Source organism: Cottoperca gobio, chromosome 20 (assembly GCF_900634415.1).
Source record: "Cottoperca gobio chromosome 20, fCotGob3.1, whole genome shotgun sequence".
NCBI classification, from domain to species: Eukaryota; Metazoa; Chordata; class Actinopteri; order Perciformes; family Bovichtidae; genus Cottoperca; species Cottoperca gobio.
This window is the reverse complement of record NC_041374.1, coordinates 6716978-6730419: the sequence shown is the minus strand read 5'-3', so window position 1 is coordinate 6730419 and position 13442 is coordinate 6716978. Positions and strand designations below refer to the sequence as shown.

At 43.8% G+C, this 13442-nt stretch overlaps 1 protein-coding gene across 1 annotated transcript in view; it reads right to left on the bottom strand.

The window, feature by feature from the left end:
- Positions 1 to 13442, bottom strand: part of arhgap21a (Rho GTPase activating protein 21a) — a 40886-nt gene that overhangs the window by 7886 nt on the left and 19558 nt on the right. Inside the window, 12 exon segments of the mRNA XM_029457274.1 lie at positions 237 to 395; positions 595 to 737; positions 826 to 974; positions 1108 to 1172; positions 2223 to 2522; positions 2869 to 2988; positions 3454 to 3490; positions 3576 to 3678; positions 3784 to 3930; positions 8318 to 9893; positions 9895 to 10317; positions 11839 to 11862. Coding sequence (XP_029313134.1) covers positions 237 to 395; positions 595 to 737; positions 826 to 974; positions 1108 to 1172; positions 2223 to 2522; positions 2869 to 2988; positions 3454 to 3490; positions 3576 to 3678; positions 3784 to 3930; positions 8318 to 9893; positions 9895 to 10317; positions 11839 to 11862 — 3246 coding nt within the window.

Here is a 13442-nt window from a genome sequence, read left to right as displayed (position 1 = left end):
CCCATCCACTATCAGGGTGCTGTAGCTCTGACTACGACCTAGACATGCAAAATTCTGCTTTGGCATTCACTGACTGAAAATATAGAAGCTACTTTAATTCAATTTGAAAAGATTGCTAAATGACATCACTGGCAAGACATTATCATGACATACATTACAGTAATACTGTTCTGTAGAATGTGAAACTCCAAGGTGAGTTTAATTAAAGCAACAGCGATCGATAAAGTGCTACTCACATCATCCTGGATATCGATATCGTTCATGCCCTTGTTATTGAGCTCCTCCTGCATGTTGGAGATGGCGGCGTTGTTTCCTGGCACTCTGTATATACCCGTGTACTCCAACCCCCTGTCCTCCACCAGCTTACAACAGACCTCCACGATCAGAGGCACAAACTACAATACGGAGAAATACAGAAAAGCTTAGGACATGCTATTACTGTGAGGAGAAAAGGCGCGCACAAGACCAAGAAAGTATAAAGGACAGTAACACACATAATAACCCTGAAAGGTTTAAAGCAATAATGCATTTTCAATTTATTTCCACAAACGTTTGAATTTTTCTGGGTATTTATTATTACAAATGAGTACAGACCTTGTTGGACAGTGCAGGAGGACAGTCGTCCAGCCTCACTCCAAACGTGACTCCAGGAGACGGCTTCCTCTCGAAAGGTTTCCTCATCAGCCCCGGGATGCCCTTCCTCCATGTCCCTTTATCCTTGGGAGGACTTGTGTCATCTGCACACAGTACAATGAGTATGCGTTATTTATTGGTTGGCAGTAGAATTAGTTTCCTTGCAAAAGACATCATCTTGTTTCTTCCTACCTTTGTGCATGTTCTTCTTCTCCTGCTCAGCTTTGGGTGTGAGTGGACTTGTCGCTTTGGTCTCTCCTTTACCTCCCAGCAGCGTGTGTCTGATGCTTAGTGACTGCCGTGAGGGTTTGGGCGACGGCTCATTCTTGCTTCCTGTCGGGCTGGGTAAGGCACGGACACAAAGTTAGCTTTCAAATCAGAGCCAAGTTATTCAGTTGGTGTGAAGTTCTCCCTTTCTCTCCTCCACCAACTCTCTCTTGGTCCCCTACCTTTCTCCCCCCCCCCCAACTTTACCTCATCAAGGTGTTGTACTCCTTGATCTTCCTGCTGATGAGGTCATGGCTGGTGAAGACCGCGTTCTAAAAATAGAAAGGAAGGAAAGAGGAGCAGAGGACACAACAGGTGATGGTTAAGGCATCAGGTGCAGCAGTTCCCTTCACCCCCCCCCTTTAACAAGCCACAACATATATTTATTTAACCTTTATATAAGACACAGTGGAGAATATAGCAGGAAATATACAGAATATTCTCATTATATGCTTCATAATATTGTGATAGATCATACTGTGAATGTCAATGGGAAATGCTAAGCAACAGCAGTGTATTAAATAAACAAAAACAATGGGCCTCATGCAAGAACATCTTCTTCTCCTAAACCCCTCTGGACAAACCGGTCGTAAAACGCTCGTTTTAACCTGATGAAAGCCTCCTGTTCATGAGAATCACACAACTGACTTATTCAAATGTATCGTTTCGTCCAAAACCCAAGGGTATTTAATTAACGGTCATCTAAGACCGAGAGAAATAGGTCGTTATTAACAGAAGCTGATCGATTTACCACCTGTTCAGTTCAAGTTTCAGTCACACACACACACGCACACACAAAAGAAGAAAGTTCACAGCGGGGTGTTGCTGTCAGGATATCAGCAGATGATCACATCACAAATATAGCAGTGTCAGTCGGGGTATTAGGGGACTCGACAGAATTAGAACATATTAATAGGACAGCTGCCATAAACCATTTTGTTTCAGTCACAGACATAAAGAGGGAATGGTTCGACATAAAAGTAGACACTTAAAGCAAAGTGGGACTTGACTTCAAAGAGAGAAGGCCAACGGGATGTGACTAATACAGTAGGTGATGTCACACTGTCAGTTCAGTGTTATAACTTGGACAGCGTCTTGAATAAAGACCCTGACCCACGACTATAATGATAAAGAATTATGCATATCATTCATTATATATCATTCATCCAGAATTAGGCATTATAATTATTTTCCTCCTGTAGAGACTCATACGACTGCTCTTGACTTGAGTTTGTACCGGCTTGTACTCTTTAATCACTTGTAGGGGCCACTTTGCATAATAACTGAGCGCTCCCTCAACAGTTTGAATGCACGGTTCTCACCTCCTCATCCAGGTTGCTGTTCTCCTGTATGACTCTGATCCAGGCCAGCATGTCCTCTCTGTCCTCAGCCTGGAACAGGTACTCGCAGTCCGACGTGGTCAGCCGCAGCACGTTCTTACGCTTTGTGTCGCTGTATGAGATGTCAATCAGACAGGCCTTGATGCTGATTGGCAGGGGTTCGTCTACCGCTTGGCAGTTGGCATGAGCCTGCCCCTCCTTTCTGTCTTTATACAGGCAGAGATAGGGGCCTCTCAACACGGCATACATCTGTTTCCACGGGCGCATACCTCCTCCGACTCTCTGCAGAAATGGGTCATGAGAAGGAGACGAGTTTTACGAAGCAAAGTGGAGGGAATACATGTGTTACCTTCTGTAAACATTCCTTTTGTTGGCATCATAACACATAATCACTGCCTTGGGGACAAAATAAGACCTCATACAAGGATGCAGCTGTGAGTTCAAACTGGTCCAACAGGTGAAACGTGATGTTTCACCTGTTGGACCAGTTTGAACTCACAGCTGCATCCTTGTATGAGGTCTTGTCTTGTTCAGTACAGGCTAAAAAAAGTTATACAGCAGTAAATCCTTCTGTTTCAGCGTGTGAGTTACGAGATTTGATGTCTTTGCATGCAGGGATGGTCCACACCTTGCCCTTGTCTGTGTTCAGCTGCTTGAAATGCAGCAAACCCTCCCTGGTGGCGTCACAGAAGACGTCTGATGAAGAGTCCCTCCTGGACCCTGAATCTTCGGATGACCTGTCCACAGCCTGCGATGGAGAAGAAAATAACATAAAAGCTAGAAAACACCTGGAAGACTGAAGTTCTTTTGTTGAAGTCATTGAAATATGGGATGATGTTTGTGATCAAAAGCGTTTTAGTAATCTAGGATTTCACAGCAATCATCCGTATAAGACAAGGTTGCTGTTCTGGCCAACTCTAATGTTCATCAGTCAAATGTGCGAGGCTATATAAAGGTTGTTCGAAATACAGAGGAACAGTAAATACATAGAAATATACTTTGAATTAATTATCTACCAGCAATGCCTGATGTTGCTTTTACAGCCGGCCCTATTTTCCATAATATATTCATATTTCAATGGGAGAAGTTTTATCTTCTGGGTGTGAACTAATGAGCTGATAAACGCTCAAGCAGATAAAGCAGTCATGTGGCAGGTGAGCACAGCTGGCACTGAGCCATCTAATGCTTGATAGAAAATGGGTATTGAACTCACCTTCCTAAGATTCTTCAGACCAGGTATTAAAGACCTCCTAAAGGGAAGAGAAGAGTGTTTTTAGAAATGCGTTTGAAGAGTTTTTCCCTCTTTGTGGCATCGCCGCTTTGGGTATAACTCACCCTCTGCTCTCTTCCCGGTAGTTATCCAGGCCTTCGTCGTACGACTTGGACCGCTCTGTTTTAGTACCAGAATCTGATTCAATAATTGTGAGACGGAGAGAATCTATTAAGAGAGGATTAAACAATTATTTGTAACGGTTCATAACCTGCACAGGCAAGTTCAGCAGTTGTCACAGGCCTGATTTATGCTGCTTTGACATGAACATACCTTGATCATGTGACAGCTGGCGTCGAATGAAAGGGGACGGAGAGGTGGGGCTGGGTGGGATGGTGGCGATGACTGGCGTTCCAGATATAACAGCAGAGGCAGGAATGTGTGTGCTGTCCTGGTCAGTACTGGGACTAGAAGGTTCATCTGAGGACAGAAAGAGACGAATTTAGCTACAGGGCAAGAAATCAGTAAGACGGGAATTCACTAAAGGATTGTGGGGCTTTTGCGGCCGGTAAACCTATGCAAATAAGACAAAGACATTCTCAAAGTCTTCAGATTGTGGGATGTAGTGCGAGGATGCAAAGCTAGTTTTGTCATGAAAAATACATGAATGAAGCCATTTGAGAAAAATGTCATTTTAAAAGAATGAATGGGGAGAAAAGTGAGAAAGAAAAGAATGAAGAATAAGGTGATTATATGAACAGATATATCCTTTGGGAGGTTTGGATGGAAGTGGCACTCTGGCCCTTCCTATAACTGTTAGTTTGCCACATGGATAAATGTAATCAGATGCAAAGAAAGGGAAAATTGCACAAAACCCTATCGCAGTGTTCGGGTTATATCATAAACACAATATCTTTTGTAAATCGGACCTTGAGAAAGGGTAGATATCATGGTCTGTGATCCATTCTTTGTGACTTCGTCCCTGAGCATTTTAGGTTTGAAATGTTAGCTAAACCCTTCCCCCTAAACAGTGACTGTCCAATCATTTAAAAGAGGTTGAAGAGGACCAAACCAAAAAACAAAATCGGCTAACTAGCTTCCTACCAACAGCAGTAACCAAGTCTATTTTGGGACAAAAGGTTCACGTTGGAGTGCTAGACCCAAAACATTCCAGTGAACATCATTTTAAAAAATGTGAAAGTGTAGCACATCCCAGTTTTCAATGTCAAGGAGGACAAAATACTATCATTCCACTGGTTTATTGGCTCACTTCACAATAAACATACGCCTACCCGTTTCGGGACGGAGCCTTAAACACTCTGAAGAAGGCTCCGTGCCGAAACCCGTTTATATGTTTATTGTGATGTGAGCCAATAAACCAGTGGAATGATAGTATTTTTCTCCCTTGACATTGAAAACTGGGCTGTGCTACACTTTCACATTTCTTAGTGGTTACTTCCGAAGCCATTGACGCATCATTAGCTAGCTAACTACATTAGTTTGTGGTGTTGCATCATAAAAGCCTGATCTTTATTACACCCAGTAAACTCCTATATAACTTAGTCATACAATCAGCGTAAGTCTGCAGCCGGAAATATCCGATTGTAAATGAAATCATCTGAAAACAAAGTGTAATTAATCTCTGCTATCTCCCCTTGAATAAACACTTCAGCAGACAACAATAAAACGCTGTGATAAGGGCGCATGCATGAGGCCGAAGCAAAGGGATGCAGACAGACACACAGACAGTAGATAGGTGTTTCTGTTCAGATAAGCTGGGACACACACGCCTTCCCTTTTTAAATACACACGGGGAGTCAGCTAACATTACATCATCACAGACACGACCGTGTCATAACATCTGATACGCAATATCAGCAAGATGGCAAGCCCTAAAAACAAATGAAGAGACGTGTAGAATGAATCGTATCTGTGACTGCGGTGATGCAGGAAGGGCAGGTGAAACCTAATGTAGCACTAGCACTATTAACACTCCTTTTAGAAGTAAGACGAGCGCTTCAGATGTGGTTTCATTTTATGGAAACCCTGTTACACTGCCAAAGCCAAAATACCCTAACAAGTCAAGAAGAACTAGAGTAAAACATGCGATGCAAAACCAATGCACTGATGCAAATCTTTAACTTGCAATGAAACAACTTTAATATGAAACATCTGATCTGCTTGTTAGTTGCTGTGAAATTTCTTTCCCTCTAAAACCTTAAAGACATCTCCCATGACACTGCACAGCCTCATTTCTGCCCAGCCTGGCAAATTGATTCAATCACTTGTTTGTATACATCCAATCCTGTTTGTGGCCGTGAGTGAAGTCTGACACGTAAGATTACAATGTATCTTTCAGGGGATGTCAGTTGCGGACATCAAGATCGACTTAGCTTTAAACGGAAGATGCAGATCTATATTACTCTAATCTTTTTCTGCATATTGTGCATAGTGTTATTTATTTAGGTAACTTATTTTTAACTGTACATATGACCATAAATGCTTTAACTTTAAATATGAAGCGACAGCCACTAAACTGAGACTGGAAACACAGGGAAGCAGCTAGACTGGTCCAAAGGTAACACAATCTGAACTAGATGCAAAACTATTTCTTATGTGAGCGCAGTGACTTTCTGGCATCTTTGTCCAAGAAGTCACTGTGCTGAGATAGAGTACGGCATAAAACCACCCTTTAAAAGCGCAATTTGAAGGTTTTACACTTCGGCTTTTGTACGAAACAAGTAAATCTTTAGAGTAAAATGACTATTGCTCTAAGAAGGTATGCGCAAGTACTTAAAACATCTGATATGATCAATGTAAAAACTGTTTTCACTTCACATTTTGGAACAGTCAGTGAACATCACAGGTGTTAAACACAGAACACTGGGAAGTGCTGTGATTTAATCTGATCTAGATCTAAATGTAGAGAAACTACAAAGCGAGAGCTGAGGTGTGTTTTTGTTTACATACGTAATCGGTGCTGGACGAGGATATGATTAACCCCTTGCGTAATCTAGGGCACGAAGAAACGCAAGACGAGTCATTGGCTGGTGATGAATCACCAATGATGACACAATTGAGGAGGCAAGGTCGAGTTCAAGCCTGTTCGGTTATGTCGGTCGATAAGTGCAAAAAAGCACGTATTTCTCCTCATCGGGGACGACGTGACATTTTGCACATACTTTAGCAGTACAAGTTGGGTTCTGTTCCCAGTATAACATGTTTGGCAGAGACCTAATGTGCAGCAGTTGTTCCACCTATTGTTTGGAACTGTACTATGAAATCTAATTAAAGCTGCAGGAATGCTCTTATTTCTCACAGTTCATTAGGACAATGTTCTTCAGGTTTCTCTTGCTGTACTACACAGGGGGAAATATGAGACATTTCAGAGAGTGGGTGGGGGGTGTATGGAGTTGGAGAACAGCTATGTGTGTGTGCGTGTGCGTGTGTGTGTGTGTGTTTTGCCCTGCTCAGATGCCAAAGGGTGGTTTTAATATGTCATGTTTGCCTGCAGTATAGTGTCATGCTGTCACATAATCACACACCTGACTCAATGTAACCCTGAATTCAAAATGCAAAGTTATTTTAGCATTTAAATATCTTTTATAACATGTTCTGCTGTGGATGGAACTTCAGTAAAGTACAGCATGTCTAAATGACACTGCCTTAATGACCCGGGACAAGTGGTTTTACTGGCAGCACACATAGGCGTGTTGTTTATCGACCACTCTTCTAACAAGCAACACATTTCCGAGGGTATTTCCTCTAAGAGATAATCCTTCCATTATTTCTGATGATCCACAGTTTGTGACATTTGGACACAATAGATGTCATTGTAGTATGATAAGTAAGGCCACAGTGGCAAGGCTCATACTTGATTTACAATGCCTTTTTTGTAAGTGAATGCACCAACTCCTGAAGCAAAAGGGAGCTTTGGGTTGTTTTTGTAATTTGGTCGCTGTAGATGTTTTGTAAAGTATCCAAAAAAAAACAGGAAGATATTGAAAGGGTAAACCTATTTATGTCCTCACCCGCTATTGGATAGGCCACCTTAAACTGTGAATTTCGAGATAGGACTGTTCAGTTCCCAGTGTAGTGTATCCTCTATTACGGTCCAACCCCTGCATATAAATCCCACTAGTTCCCCCTTGCATACTGCATCTACCCTAACTGCCTCCAACATGCTAGATACACAATATACACTGACACACCCTCTCCTTTGCAAATGCAGCTGACTTATTCTCTCTTGTGAAGGCTAGAGGTAGAAGAGCATGTTAAACCCCTGATAGAATTTCACAATGGTAATCGAGCCTATGACAATGATGCCCACTTTTAATCTACTGTATATATGGGGTGGGTATAACTTTATTTGTTTTCTATACTGGTACCTATACTATACCCACGTTTCAGTCCTGGTACCAAAACAACACTTTTTTTCAAATTTAATTGAAGGATATGACAATGCTTTTCCCTTGAACAGAATTACCCAAACCTCTTGGCACAAGCAGCTGGAACAGTCTAACGTTTCCATATTTGCATATACAGTATTTCATGATTTATACAAGGAAACATCACAATCAGGATGATCAAGATTAAGATCTGGCCAAGCAACTTTCGATCCTATAAACAAATGTTTGGCGTGTAGTCAAGTCCTAACTAGACGTGAACATGCACATATGATTCAAAGTAAGGTGTGAATTTGGTACAAATAAAAAAATGAGCCAAGCTTTCATGCATAAACATACTTTGTCACTCACACAGATGCATGCTGTGTCCTTTTTTTCACAGGACTACCCTGTCGCTGCTGTTGCTATAGAAACAGGAAGAGTTTAAAAAGAAGGCGTTGTAAAGGCTAGTGCAGTCTTACCTATGAAGGGGATTGAATCCAGGGAGTCATCCAAGTTATTGGAGCCAGACTTTCGTGTGTCTCCAAGCCTTCTTAGATGCATCTCCCTAAAGCTGTCATTAGATGTCCAGCACATAACTCCATCTGCAGAGCCTGCCTTCACCAATGGTGGTGTCTTGTGAGTCACTCCTCCCTGGTCATTAACAGCTAGCACATAGGACGGAGGGCGGATGTGGGGAGTTCCAGAGTTTTTGTCCCTTCTTAAGACAACAACTGTTGCATCCAGTCCTTCTACACCCTCTGCAAGACCGCCATTAGTCCGTACAAGAGCGCTGGTGGAACTGGAGAGTTCTCTAACTTTTGGCTTTTGGGTCACAGCTCCATTAGTGGTGGAGAAACCAGAAGAAGAGGCAGCATCTAAACTTGGTAGTTGTCTCTGCATTGGCAGTTTAGAGGAGGCACCAGAGCAAGAGGAGGACCTGGCTGCCAACCCAGCCTCTGACCTGCTCTCCATTTTCAGACTGTCAGCCCTGCCTCTGAGCTGCAGGTGCAGAGGGGGGGAGTAGCCCAGGTGGTTGCTCAGGATGTTAGCTCTTTGGTCTTTAAGAGGGTCTGTGGTTTTAGTGGAGGATAAGGCAGGTGGAAGATCTGAGATGGAGTTTTTGACAGGCAGACGTGATGGTCTCATTATGACATTGTGTGTGCTTGATGTTAGTACAGAATCCGTGGTACCTTTAGCAAACACAGGAACAGCTAAAGGCGAGTTAGATAATCCACCTTCTTGCCCTTCTTCCTCCTGTCCAGTGAGACTCCTGTTCAGATGAGGTACAGCTCTCAGGCCTGTTCCCTGCCTGCTAGCTCTGGCTTCCTCTCCCCGACACAGCAGCAGCCTGTCCTCCAACACCATCCTATCTCCAAAGACAGCCATGCCACCTGGTTCTCCAGGCTGCTGCCCTAGGTAGTCACAAGACCGTGCCCGAGGTCTGAGGACTCCTGCGGGGGAGGAGAAAGGCAAAGCATCTTCGGAAGCACTCCTTGGCCAATTCCTGATCGGTATTGTCCTCTCTGCTCCACTTTCAAGCCTCTCTTGGGAGACGCTACGTAATGGGGTCACTGCTGTGCCCTGTCTATTTCCATCCACCCCGCGGTCATTGGAGGTGCTTCTCCGTCTGAACTGGGAGCCCAGTTCCCCTCTTGGACTGGAGCTAGGAGGAGATTGCGTACGTTGCTGTGCGTAGGCGGAGCTGGAATTGGCAGCCGCACGCAAGCTGTCCAAGCGTTCCTGGATAGTGCGGCAGCCATACGTGTGCAGCCTCTTGGTGTCAATATAGTCCTTATAGGTGGTGTAGTTTTTCCAGTCAATGTTCTGGTGTGGAGATGTGGAGGGGGCTGTGGGAGAGGGTGAGTAGTGGTTGGCGCTGGGTGAGATGGCAGTGGAGAAAGTGTCTGGTGAGGCAGAGGTGGCCCGTACAGATGGACATAATGAGTCAGGATAGATCGGACCAGGTCTTGATGAAGGGGAGTAGACTGGGCTTTCTGTGGGACGGGAAGAGGGGTACTGCAACTGTGCACCCCCAGGTACTGAGGGAATAAGGGGTCCTCGGTCTAGCTGAGCCAGAATCTGTTGAAGGACTGTACCGGTTTTCATCTGTCCTGTAGCTGGGTCCAGCCCGAGCCACCCAGGACCCCCTGTCAACTGGATCAGGGGACATGGCCACTGTCCTCACATTTTCATTACAGACACACACCACTGTCTGAGACTTTGACGTCTGTTGGGGTGGAGGAGATGGCGGAACAGGGATTTCAACGCGGTAGCTCTGTTCTGCGACCCCCCCTTTTTTTCCTGGTCCCTGAGCGGATCCTTCGGGGGTCTCAATGACTGTGGCTGGCTCTGATGTCTGAGCCATGCCTGCAGCCTTAACTTCTATCCGAGGGTAGCATATCGGAGGGGGCTCAGGGATGTTCTGGGCATTTCCGCTGTACGCATCATTTCCTTTGAGGTATGCATCCTGGGAATACGCCTGCAAGAGATTATAGGACATTATGTCAGTTCGTTTGCTGAGAGGTTGGAAAGCTAAAATAGATTATTAAACCCTGGGAGATCATCACACCCAAACACGGAAAGGATACATTAGACTTCACTTAAAGACATGTGCGGAACAGGGAGTGTTGTAGATCTGCTTGTGAAAATATTCTGCAATAAAAACAATTGCTTCAAATGGTGAGCGTAAAACTGATCTATGTAGTTTTACCACGGCCACTTTATATAATCATTTTCCTGTCCGGACAATCTAGCGCAACCTCTTCTATCGCTAGCTGACACATTTACTGCCACATCTCACCTATGACTTCGTCTTCCTCTGCAGTTACAGCTACAGTGTCAATCTTTTGTCAGTAAAACACCTCAACTTCACCATGGAAATGTGGCTGCTCACATTTCGAAAGCCGACAAAGAATGGTAATCCACTAGTGTCATTTATTGACAAGAGTCTCTGTGATCTGATGAGATTATCAGCAAAACAAACACTGTTACTGCATTTCCTCAAGAGAACTGTTAGTGACAGATAGACACCCCGTCTATAACAATACAATGACAGCATGCTACAGCGCTCCAGTACTATTTCTCCAAATCAAACACACTCTGTTTCAGTTACAGTTTCTCAATCTTTTCCTCCGAGACTACAAACAAATGTTACAGCATGCCATGAGACAAATTAACTGCCCTGAGAAGTAACAGATGTGAACGAGTGGGGAAAAGGGGATAGCTAGAAAAAGCAAATAAGTCGAGAAAGAAGGCTGGAAAGTCCAGAATAAACCCTTGGAGCCAGGAGTGAGGATTAAGCTGGCAGGGTTTACTCACCTTTGGTACTGGAGAGTGTGCCCTGAGGCATGAGGAGAAGGAGAACGGGGGACGCCTCTGTCTGCTGTTGGCAGCTAACGCTACTTCTGTCAGCATGGCTCCACAACTCTACTGTCACTGTATCAACTAGGGTACTTTCCTTGATTAAAACTTGAACAAAAACACTCAAACTTAGCTAGTTATAACTCTGCGCTCTGTTTCGTGAATGATGTACAGCTTCAGAGAAAACCTCTGATTGCAGATTCAACATGATATATTTCCTCATCCTTTCAGCGCAAGAGCTCTTGAGATACTGAAAGGGAGAGAGTTGTGGTGTTGGACTTTAATCGATAGCACTCCACCTGAGGTGTCAGGTTACAATTGCTTGGTGCCTCCCTCTGGATTTGCATAAGTCATACAGTTAAATAGAAACCAAATTCCTCAATATGGAAAGTACAGACTGCTGACATATAAACTCAGATCCTTCAGTTCTTTCAGTAGACAAATCTTTCTCTAAACCTGCTATTCAGAAAAAATAACCTGCATATACTAAACCACAGTACACATACTACACTTACTGCAAAGGAAGGGGGAAGTATTTTGGAGGTTTTAGGGGTTTGCCAGCTTCTACAAGAAGAGCTGTGACTCATCAGGAAAAAGAAATGAAAAGGAATGTGATAGATAGCATAGTTTACCGTCTTACCAAAGCAGTGATATCCCTGGAAAACTGCAGTCCACGGGTTAGAGAAGGGCAAGCAGAGAGAGAAAAGGGGAATAAAGAGAAGTAAACAGGTGAGCACAAAGAAATGAAAGGTACAACGCCATCGATGGAGGTTTCAGCACAGGCTAAAAATACACTCGCTGAGCGGAGGCATTTTAGTCGGAGGAAGAAGAAGAAAGAAGAATAGATGTGAACTTCAGCATTGTTGGTGTTTCTCAATATCCTCTGAGTTGCTCTTCATCCCCATTACGTCCTCCTCTTTACCCACATCTTCCTCCAACCACAACACAGCCGCAGTCAAATATACATTGGCGAATGTTGTCTGCTGGCTTTCTCTCTCGCTCTCAAACTACTCAGCATTTCTTTTCCTTTGCTCTGTCACTCTCACCTGCTCACTGTGGTACCTCCCCTCCCCCTCGCTGGTCTCTCAGTGGCTCTTGCACAGCACACACTCCTTCTACTAGCCTCTTTCATCCTCTTGCTCATCTGTTAGATGCTGCTCTATCTATCGTATGTTCACTTTTGGGCGAGCATAACAGCACGCTTGCCTGATCTTCACTGGCTTCCTTTCCCCTCACTCCTGTAAACAGCGAGCTGAGAGGAGTCAGCTGACTACAGCTGCACTCCCTCTGGTAGTGAGTGGGCTCAAAGTCTCCCAAAGCACAACAAACACAAACATGAACACATTTAAAGACAAAGACATAGATACATCTACAGACATCACCACGTGCGTCCTCCATTCATCCTTGGATGTGTATTGATAAAGACTAAGAATGTTTCAGAGAATTTAAAGAATGACTTGACTGAGTCTTGTATACATGTCAACTGAGAACTAAATCATGTACAACCAGAAACATCACCCAGTTAAATCACACCTTGTATTCTACTATCCTTGATTGTACTTTAGGTTCATAGCACAGATTTTAAAGAACAGTTAAGTAAAAAGCTAAATCTCTAGTTGACACATCAAACATTGAATTTGATTTGGACTCATGTCTTCCTCAATGGGGCGAAAGAAGAAATTGCTTCATTTGAATCAGTCAGCCTTGTGAGAGCTCAGACTCATTCCAAAACGCCAAAAGCAAGTTTCTGTGGCTTCTGGTGAGCTGCGGCCAAACTAACAAGCTATGTGTGGAATTTAGCAAAACAGTTAGATCTGACTAAGTTCTCTGCTCCAAGAGAAAAATTTAATTCCCAAGCAGAGGTGAATAACACGTGGCGACCGGTTTGAGGTGGCCTGGCGTCGTGTTATCGTCTGTGTGTCTCTGGACCTTGACATGGGCTGGCTGTTTGCATCGCTGAGCTCATCAACGTGATGGTAGAGGGGGGGGTGGAGCTGAGGGCATGAAGTCTAGCTTTGCTCCTTCTGCTATTAGTGTTTTTGTTGTTGTGTTTTTTTACTGAAAGTTCAAGCTAACATTTTGTATCCATGGACTTAACCATGTGACCCTCTGAATATCAGGCCACATTGTGACCCTGTTTCAAATCTCTGCAATTAAATAATCATCCACTCTTTAACACAATCCTGTCTGGAAATCTTAGTGCCTTTTAAAATGTCTGTGGTTCACTCAAGGTTGTATTCAAAA